The sequence below is a fragment of the Limulus polyphemus genome, unplaced genomic scaffold, assembly GCF_000517525.1.
Source record: "Limulus polyphemus unplaced genomic scaffold, Limulus_polyphemus-2.1.2 Scaffold10307, whole genome shotgun sequence".
Classification (NCBI taxonomy): Eukaryota; Metazoa; Arthropoda; class Merostomata; order Xiphosura; family Limulidae; genus Limulus; species Limulus polyphemus.
In genome coordinates this window covers 4936-15416 of record NW_013675917.1, presented here as the reverse complement: position 1 = coordinate 15416, position 10481 = coordinate 4936, and the positions used below count along the sequence as shown (strand labels likewise).

Here is a 10481-nt window from a genome sequence, read left to right as displayed (position 1 = left end):
GTCTTTTACTTTGCATTTAGGATGTTTGATTTAAAACATTTGATGCCAAGGTGCGGAATGAAAAAAATGTTATTATTGTTAGTTCTTTATTCTCTTAGTAGAGCATTAAAACACATTTTGTGTGACACGCTTGAAGAGAGAGAGAGAGAGTTTACAATGCCACAAAAAATGGTTACCGCTGTCATTAAAATAATATTGCGAAAGATCGTCTTAACGATTCGAGGTTAGTTTTTCAGGTGTCGTGAGTTAAGCCAATAAAAGTCGTTGTTAGCATTATACATGCTGTGATATATCTAATAGAAAAACAATGTTTTCCCCTTATAATTCACTCTACCAGCTTCGTGGTCCAGTCATTATAAAGCTAATAATTGCTAAATAACCTTAGGGTTTGAAAAAGTGGGACTCAATGCCTATGATACCTGGCCTTTTACGAGGCAGTGTAGTTGTCTTACTAGACTGGGTACAAGAAGAAATTGAAGAACCCTGAGCTCATCTGATGCACAGTTGTTGTTGTTTTTTGTATTAAATGGGAGAGAGGACAAAGACCTCAATTCTTTATGAATAATACAACACGATATGTACAGAAACGCGTACTTAATAGAAACAACTTAATATCCGCGGTTGTTCATTTTCTTGTCGTTGAATCTATTTCACGACTAGATTAAATCCAATATTTTCTAGTAACTCTCTTTAAGAAAAAAAGAAGGAGAAGAAACAGGTGTTTAATTATCAATCATATCCTTCAGTAACACATGTTTGGTTAACTTATTAAATTAATGCATAAACTAATAATAATTAATAAAGACGAATCCGGCGCGGCCTAGTGGTTGGTGTGCCCTATATGTGTGAATCCGAGGTTTTATGGTTTACGTCCCGTTGTCGCAAAAAATGTCTCCCCAATTTGGGCCGTGGGTACACAATAAAAGTGACAGTAAAACCTCTCTATTCTAATCACAGAAGTGTCATACAACAATTGATAGAGGATGCTGTTGACTAGCAGATAGAGGGTGCTGTTGACTAGCAGCTGTCTCTTTAACCTATTGGTTCAAAATTAGGGACAGCTGTAAACAAATAGCCCTAGAGTAACTTTACACGAGAAACTAAATAAATAAAAAGAGTGATGCTGAGAAGCCTCGATTCACAAAGAACAGAATATAAATGATAATCTAAGAAATGCTGATGATGTCGTTGGTTAAAAAAATAAATCAAAAGGACACTAAATTCGATTATCCTCCTAAACATTAGTAGAACTTTCGTATTTCTTCTGCTTATCTTTTGTTTAAATTTAGCTTTGATTTTCTGTAACTTTGGAGGCAAAAAATATAAGAAGAATCTAAAAAAAGGCAAATAAAATAATTTTCTAGCCATTCGTTGGGAGTAAAAACTCGTAAACCAATCAAGAACCCTTACATACTCGTTTTTATTTTACTTTTGAATAGGAATAGATTAACAAATATTAAACCATTACGAAACAAGTGTGTTTAAAATTAAATATTGAGAAAAATAATAAATGAGTCTGTTACATGATTTGCTAAAAACATGAAATCATGACGTAAGTTTTATCTTTAATTGTAAAGGTTGAAAAACTGACCCCTAACATTAATTTTCATCAATACATAAAAAAGTTTAAGGAATACATAATCAGGTTGGCTTTAAGGAAACAAAAGATATATTTTAGCGCTTCTTCCCTTTATGAGAAAATATATACATGTCAAAAACTCTAGGGCTTTATCGTGTATTTTTAAACCAATCTATCAAAGTGTTTTAGTGTGTATTTTTAAGGTAACCTACCAAGGTGTTTTATCGTGTATTTTTTAAGGTAACCTGGTGTTTTATCGTGTATTTTTAAACTAATCTACCAAGGTGTTTTATCGTGTATTTTTAAGGTAACCTATCAAAGTGTTTTATCGTGTATTTTTAAACTTATCTACCAAGGTGTTTTATCGTGTATTTTTTAAGGTAACCTGGTGTTTTATCGTGTATTTTTAAACTAATCTACCAAGGTGTTTTATCGTGTATTTTTAAAGTAACCTATCAAAGTGTTTTATTGTGTATTTTTAAACTTATCTACCAAGGTGTTTTATCGTGTATTTTTGAAGGTAACCTACCAAGTTGTTTTAGTGTGTATTTTTTAAAGTAACCTACCAAGTTGTTTTAGTGTGTGTTTTTTAAAGTAACCTACCAAGATGTTTTATAGTGTATTTTTTAAGGTAACCTACCAAGGTGTTTTAGTGTGTATTTTAAGGTAACCTACCAAGGTGTTTTTATCGTGTATTTTTTAAAGTAACCGGACAAGATGTTTTATAGTGTATTTTTAAGGTGATCTACCAAGGTGTTTTAGTGTGTATTTTTAAGGTAACCTACCAAGGTGTTTAACTGTGTATTTTTTAAGGTAACCTGCCAAGATGTTTTAGTGTGTATTTTTAAGGTAACCTACCAAGGAGTTTTATCGTGTATTTTTTAAGGTAGCCTACCAAGATGTTTTAACGTGTATTTTTAAGGTAACCTACCAAGGTGTTTTATCGTAGGTATTTTTTACCACAAAGACACTTTCAGTTTTTACACTTAATACAATGTGATGATATTTGGAAAATTAAAACAATGCCGTTCATTGGTATGTTACAGTCTTCACGATATTTTAACCCTCAGAAATAAGGATAAAAAATGTTTAATATATCTCTACGTAAAAATTTCCTTTCTCTACGAAACTTTGCGTGTCTTTTCAAATAATTACACGTTTACACCAAATACCAAATGCATTTCTTGTGGTTCATTAGTTTGTTTAAAGCATATAATTGAGTATTTAATTTTCTTGATCTTCTTTCCTCTTATCCAAATAAAGAAAATGAGGTCTTCCTTTTTTTTTTGGATCGAAAAATGGCACATGCAAGACTGTTCCACAGTGTGTGTGGATCAAACAACTTTTACTGGTTCATTCAGCCATTCTTTCTTCTTATTGGCTAAGAAATGAGGGTAGGAACTCGAAAAGCACAAACTTTGATGTCATCAGTGCTGCAAAACAAAACAACGTAAATGTACAGGAAATCAAATTGGATAGAAATTAGCCCAAGTGTGTGGTGCTTCTTTGGAGCGTAAAAACGTATAGGTCACGTGCTTTACGTGCTAACTATGCTCAGGGTTATGCGGTCAGTGTTTTTTTTCTACGCCTGTAACCCAAACTCAGAATCATATAAATATTGGACTGTGACATCCTAGTAGCAGTCAGAAGACAGTTCTTATCCGTAAACAGCGAAGATGCTTCCTAAGAAGGTAAGTTTCCTGCATCTCTTTGTAAAATAAGCCAGATATACGACTAGCGCCCCATCTATTAGTAGTAACCCACACTACACGCAATGTTTTATATATCAACATTTGATACTATACTGTTTACTTACTTTAAACTTATTTTACTATTATACTGGAGAAAAATGGATTATTTTCTATTTATTTGAGTATTTATAGATTTTAGATTTGGTAGAAACTGTCTTTACCTGTCTTTTTGTTCATACATTTTTTTTTTCTTTCTTGTTAATCACGTAGCTACGCAATGCTCTATGTATGCCCTGTCCCCTATAGGGATGGAATTCAGATTTTAAGCCTTATAAGCCCTCAAACTTATCACTGAACCACTGGTGAGGAGCTATCGCTCTTACAAATCTCTAATAATAGTACAACTATGGCTACATCTCTCATGTTGTCTCTTAACAATCTATAATAATAGTACAACTATGGCTACTGCTCTAATGTTGTCTCTTAACAATCTATAATAATAGTACGACTATGGCTACATCTCTCATGTTGTCTCTTAACAATCTATAATAATAGTACGACTATTGTTACATCTCTCATGTTGTCTTTTAACAATCTATAACAATAGTAAGACAATGGCTACATCTCTCATGTTGTCTCTTAACAATCTATGATAATAGTACGACTATGGCGACATCTCTCATGTTGTTTCTTAACAATCTATAATAATAGTACGACTATGGCTACATCTCTCATGTTGTCTCTTAACAATCTATAATAATAGTACGGCTACGCTTTCATAGTCTTACATACTTCTGTCCTACCTCATACTTCCTTTCTTTTGTTTTAATGCAAGCTTTAATCTCTCCCTCCCAATTTTATAAGAACTTGATGAATTTTAAGATAATTATAAGAAGTAGTTTAAAACGTAATAATGTTGAACGTGTCTAATTCACAGAAATAAAACAAAATATAGTTATGATAATATAATATAATAATAGTATTACTACACATTAATGGTCTTACCTGCTTCTCTCTTAATTAATTTTTCTTTATCTCCCTCTCCCTTTTAATCGCCTTGATAAACGTTTAGGATAATTATAAGAAGTAGTTTAAAACGTAATAATGTTGAACGTGTCTAATTCACAGAAATAAAACAAAATATAGTTTTATGTAACACAAACATTCTATCAACTCATTATATCCGAATTAAACAACAATCTATAAAGCTATTTTATGATATTTTTCACGTCAACATATTTCCCTAATGTTTCTTTCAGGAGTTTATATTGCTCTCTATGAGCATCCTGATTTTTGTTTCGAAAGCTGAGGAAACCGTAAAAGCCAGTGAAACCGCGAAATCGGATGATCTCCAGGCTGAAGCCACTGGTTACGGCGGAAGTAGCGGAGGTGGTGGAGGCTTTAGCAGTGGTGGTGGTTATGGTGGAAGCTTTAGCAGTGGTGGTTATGGTGGAAGTAGCGGAGGATTTAGTAGTGGTGGCCATGGTGGAAGTAGCGGAGGTGGATTTGGTGGAGGCGGACATAAAATAACACTGTTAGCCATTCCTGTTTCCATTTCTTCTGTTGGCAAAGGAGGAGGTGGAGGTGGTTATGGTGGCAGTGGAGGAGGTGGAGGTGGTTATGGTGGCAGTGGAGGAGGTGGAGGTGGTTATGGTGGCAGTGGAGGAGGTGGAGGTGGTTATGGTGGCAGTGGAGGAGGCGGTTATGGCGGTGGCGGTGGAGGTGGCGTCAGTGGAATTACTCTTTTAGGACTTGTAGGAGGTGGAGGTGGAGGACACGGTGGTGGTGGTAGTTTTGGAGGTTTCAGCAGTGGAGGGAGCTTTGGTAAGGGAGGACATGGTGGTGGAGGTTACGGCAGTAGCGGTGGCTTTGGAGGTGGGAGCAAAGGTGGCGGAGGCTATGGCAGTAGCAGCAGTGGTGGCTATGGTGGTGGAAGTAGTTTTGGAGGTGGTGGCAAAGGTGGTGGAGGCGGTGGTTATGGCTCCTGGGTTAGTAGATCTTTTTAAGATTAATCTTTTTCACTATTTGAATTGAAATGTCCGAAGTAATATATGAAGAATCTGATTAAGAGCTAACACGTGTCATTATATAAACTTGTTATAATTTGATTGTATGCCTTATGGAAGTTCTCATGTCTGTGTAGTTGAAAATATTCTCATTAACATGACGTCACTTTTATTTATCATATTTACTAAGCCTAACAAACAAGGTTGTTTTTAATTAACTAAATTCGACATCAAGCTGATTTATTCACCGTTTTGAATTAACAAAATGTTCTATTATTTTAAATTTCAGTAAGAAGCCAACTACAAGAGTTTCCTCCTCATTCCAAACACTACGATGGACCTTCAGAAACTTGAAATTAGACAACTTCTTACTAACAAAGTACATTGATGCCGAATGCCTTTTAGCCATCTTTGAGCTAATAAGGGCTTTATGTATTATAGTTTTTATGAATAAAATGACTCTTATTTTTTTTAATCAATGTCTGTCAAGCCTTATAGTTTCTCAATATTTCCTACGTAAGACAACAACAAATTTAGAACGCAAGATAAAGATTCACTTCTCTCCTAAGTGTTAATTAATAGAACTTTCAACAGCTTATAGAACATAAGTTTCGTTCCTTAAATCAGTATTCAAACATTTTTTTATTTTCTACACATATATCAAACAATCCTCAAATTAACTAATATTGTGACATTATCTTGAAATATCTGTTTTAAGTTTAAAACATTCTCATTTCTCTTTAACTCCTACAGAAGTATTTCTCTTGCCAATGTATAATAACAACATGATTATTTAGTTTCTTCAACTTACGTATCAAAACAGGTGTACTTTCTTTTATCTACACAATAATTTACCTAAAATCTTTAACTTTCTTGACCTTATGTACTAACATTTTTTCCCCTTAATTCATCTTTCTGTTATATTACTAATACGACGGTTTTATTGATCTGTACTTTCTTTTTTATCAATACTTTCTCCACATTTACTAACACTATTCTATCTTGTTATTCCTACATTGACTACATCTCTTCCACTCATTTCTATTTATATAGATGAACGCCATTATTTCTGTGTATCTGTTCCTTATACGTTTCCACATTTCTTGATCAATCAGCACCAAACTTGACACAGAGATGCAGGTCATGAGGGGGGTGGACCCCCATTTAATTTCAAATTGATAGAATTCTTGAAAACAGTATTTCTTTCTTTTCAATACTGGTATTTTTATTGCACTTTTAATGTTTATCACGTTAAGAAAAAAGCCGAAAAATTGAAACACAATTTCCTATACTTTGTTACAAACCAGCTAGTTATCCCGTCTCTCATTTTGTTGTCCATAGTTTTAAATTAACCCTAACATCTATTTTATATCCTTTACTTTCCTTTTGATGCTGTTTATCTGGGCTATTGCTTCTTCTCTTTATATTTCTGCCACACTACTATTTGTGATCCTCTCTCATAGGGGTTATCATGCCAGGCTGCATATCGAAAGGTCCAAAGTTCGAGTTGCGATACATCGACCAACGTGCTTCGCACTTGATAATGGAGAAGCGCTGTAACTGTGTCAGTTAATCCAGCTGTTCGGTTAAGAGTAGCCACATTAACGGGGGGGGGGGTACTGTTGATCGGTTTATTTCTTCTGGCCGTTTAGCACATGTGTTGAAAACACCAAATACTTTCTCAGTGTAATAACATGTGTCTACCAAAGGCGTTGCTTCCATTGTGCCAAAAATCCCGTGCGTACACATCGATCAAAAGAAAAACATATGTAGTATTCGTATATCTGCAATCTCGGTTGCCCCCCCCCCTCTTTAGTGGCACAGCGGTATATCTGTGGACTTATACTGCTAGAAACTGGGTTTAGATACCCGTGGTGGGCAGAGCACAGACAGCCCATTGTGTAGCTTTGTGCTTAATTAACAACAACAACAACAAAAAATGTACAAAAACATTCCACTTTTACTTTATTCAATTGATATGTCATTCTTCCAAAATCTATCTGAGAGCACACATTATTTTACACGTGGGACAGGCAGTAAGTCTACGGACTTACAATGCTAAAATCCAGGATTAGATTTTCTCACAGTGGACACGGCAGATAGCCCAATGTGAGTTTGCTTTAAAACCAAAACAAACAAACCCATTTTCTCTAGACACTCGTATTTACGTTACATAACATCGCGAGGTTCTTGTACGCTATTTTTTCTTCGAGATAATCAAGACATTCTACATTTTACCTAGAAATAAAGACACAAACCGAAGAGGTTTAAAGCTACATTGTAGCGAATAACTTTAAAATATTTTACCAATACGAATAAACGTTGAAACACATTGTTCAACACGAGATACAGACTCTAAAAACACAGTATCGTCTTTTTTTGAACTCTTATGACATATACACAATGTTTCTGTAAGATCTCTCTATATTTGATTATCTACAAACATCTATCTTTCAGAAACAATACTGTGATGATGAATATCATAACAACTTGGAAACTGCTGCACTGATGTAGTGAATAAATTTATAGATTTCCAAGTGTTGTATATTAAAACGATTTGGAATATTTAAGTCAGTAAGTCAATAGAAGGTCTCTGGTTTGTAGCATGTATCAGAACTAAATGTTGACATTTTCTTTAGCATTGCAGACAGTTTGATGCTACCGAGTGACCTCTTTTGGCAATAGCATGTAATAGGCCTCTCCGAAGCAAAATATTTATACACTTGGATCATAAAGGTGTTTTGATATTCCTTGTATTTAGTGGCATTGAAAAACAAAGGAATATAGATCACCTTGGGGCACCAACACCATCCAGGAAGAGACTTGCAACAAGTCGTAATTCAGCAATGATGAGCAAATCGCGGAGCCTTGTCATGCGGAGCAAAATTCATCTATCTGTCACAGGCAACGTTACACAACATAATCAAAAAGGATATTCATAGGAAAACGGGATCAACAAGTATGAATTCACCAAAATAAGGTTTCCAGTCATATCTGCAGTTCACTCGTTACACACATCAAACAGTTGAAGAATGGAACGAGCGTTCATGCTATTCAATACGAAGACAAATCCGTGAAGTCGCCGGAAGAAGACCGTGTGCAATCGGACTATTGAAATTGACGCTGGGAAATTGCTCTCCTTATATGATAGATGCCTTATAAACAGTAGTTACGGAGGAGGAGTGTGCATTGGACAAGCCAGTCGTATTATAAAGATGAAAACTGGTCAGACAGAACATAAACGTAAGTGGCGACATGGACTGTAACGACGTGATGAGAAACCAAAATTGTTTAACCTGAATAACATGTGAACTTAGAGAATGATATACTGAGATGTTATAAGAGTTTAAACTAATTATTACACTGGAATAGTGAGTAATATACAAATGTGGGTTGATTATACACAGAGATAGTATAACAGTTTAATCTACTACTACACTGAGATAGTAAATAATATATTATCTTGGGCTAGTGCTACACCAAGATAATATAACAGTTTAATCTACTACTACTACACTGAAATAGTAAATAATATATGATCTTGGGCTAGTGCTACACCAAGATGATATAACAGTTTAATCAACTACTACACTGAAATAGTAAATAATATATGATCTTGGGTTAGTGCTACACCAAGATAATATAACAGTTTAATCTACTACTACACTGAAATAGTAAATAATATATGATCTTGGGCTAGTGCTACACCAAGATAACATAACAGTTTAATCAACTACTACACTGAAATAGTAAATAATACATGATCTTGGGTTAGTGCTACACCAAGATAATATAACAGTTTAATCTACTACTACACTGAAATAGTAAATAATATATGATCTTGGGTTAGTGCTACACCAAGATAATATAACAGTTTAATTTGCTGCTACACTAAGATGATATAACAGTTTAAACTGATACTACCTTAAGATAATTTAACAGTTTAATCTACTACTACACTGAGATAGTAAATAATATATGATCTTGGGTTAGTGCTACACCAAGATAATATAACAGTTTAATTTGCTGCTACACTGAGATAGTAAATAATATATGATCTTGGGTTAGTGCTACACCAAGATAATATAACAGTTTAATTTGTTGCCACACTAAGATGATATAACAGTCTAAACTGATGCTACCTTAAGATAATATAACAGTTTAAACTGGCGTTAAACAAAGTATAACAGTTTAAACTAATGTTACTGAGCATAACAGTTACCACCTGACAGTCTTCTTTGCACGTTGGATGTTTCTTCCCTTTACACCAACATTCCACATGATGTCTTCCCTTTACACCAACATTCCACATGATGTCTTCCCTTTACACCAATATTCCACATGATGTCTTCCCTTTAAACCAATATTCCACATGATGTCTTCCCTTTACACCAACATTCCACATGATGTCTTCCCATTACACCAACATTCCACATGATGTCTTCCCTTTACACCAACATTCCACATGATGTCTTCCCTTTACACCAACATTCCACATGATGTCTTCCCTTTACACCAACATTCCACATGATGTCTTCCCTTTACACCAATATTCCATATAACGAGGGACTACAAACTCTAAAGTCCGCATTAAATATTTCTAACCAATCAGAATCTCAAACACCTTTATTTTACTTAAACACTTAAGAATAGTTTTAGATATACATATATTTATCCATTTCTAAAGTAAAATATCCCTAACATCTTTTCACCTACACTCTCGCCATCGGCTACACTGTACCGGAAATGAGATGCTTACAACAGTACATAGAGAAATAGACTAAACATTTCCTGGAAAATCGGATGACCTTCATGACGTCACTAAACTCCCATTATATATATATATATATATCACTCATTCAATTACACCACCATACATAGTTTGCCCCTGAAGAAGAAAGGTCCACCTTTCGAAAGCGCTCGGGTTATAGGGTTTTTATTAATTTCAAGTTTAGACTAATGTTGCTAAGCATAACAGTTTAAACTGATATTAAATTAAATATAACAGTTTAAATTGATGCTACACTAAGATAGTATGGATTTAGGTTTCAGCCAGTGTTTTTAAGTTCATGCTTGTCAGCGTAATGTAGAAAATAGAAGAATAATGGTTGGAGACGGCTTGAATGGGTAATGAAGAAAAACTTTAATACAAGTTTAACATAATACATAAGTACCTGATGATGACAAAACCTTGTCGAAACGTTG

At 34.5% G+C, this 10481-nt stretch overlaps 2 protein-coding genes across 2 annotated transcripts in view; one reads left to right on the top strand and one right to left on the bottom strand.

Moving 5' to 3' along the window:
* The first annotated feature begins 3208 nt into the window (after window positions 1–3208).
* Window positions 3209–5276, top strand: LOC106476331 (glycine-rich protein DOT1-like). The gene is made up of 2 exons (XM_013936990.2): window positions 3209–3270; window positions 4530–5276. Exons 1-2 carry the CDS (start codon window positions 3256–3258, stop codon window positions 5274–5276), a joined length of 762 nt encoding a protein of 253 aa, XP_013792444.2. The 5' UTR covers window positions 3209–3255.
* Window positions 5277–5768: 492 nt separating this feature from the next.
* The window catches only part of LOC106476330 (acanthoscurrin-2-like), a 6297-nt gene continuing 1584 nt past the window's right edge, over window positions 5769–10481 (bottom strand). Inside the window, exon 2 of the mRNA XM_013936989.1 lies at window positions 5769–5788. Within this exon, the coding sequence (XP_013792443.1) occupies window positions 5769–5788 (20 nt within the window). The remainder of the gene's footprint in view (window positions 5789–10481) is intronic.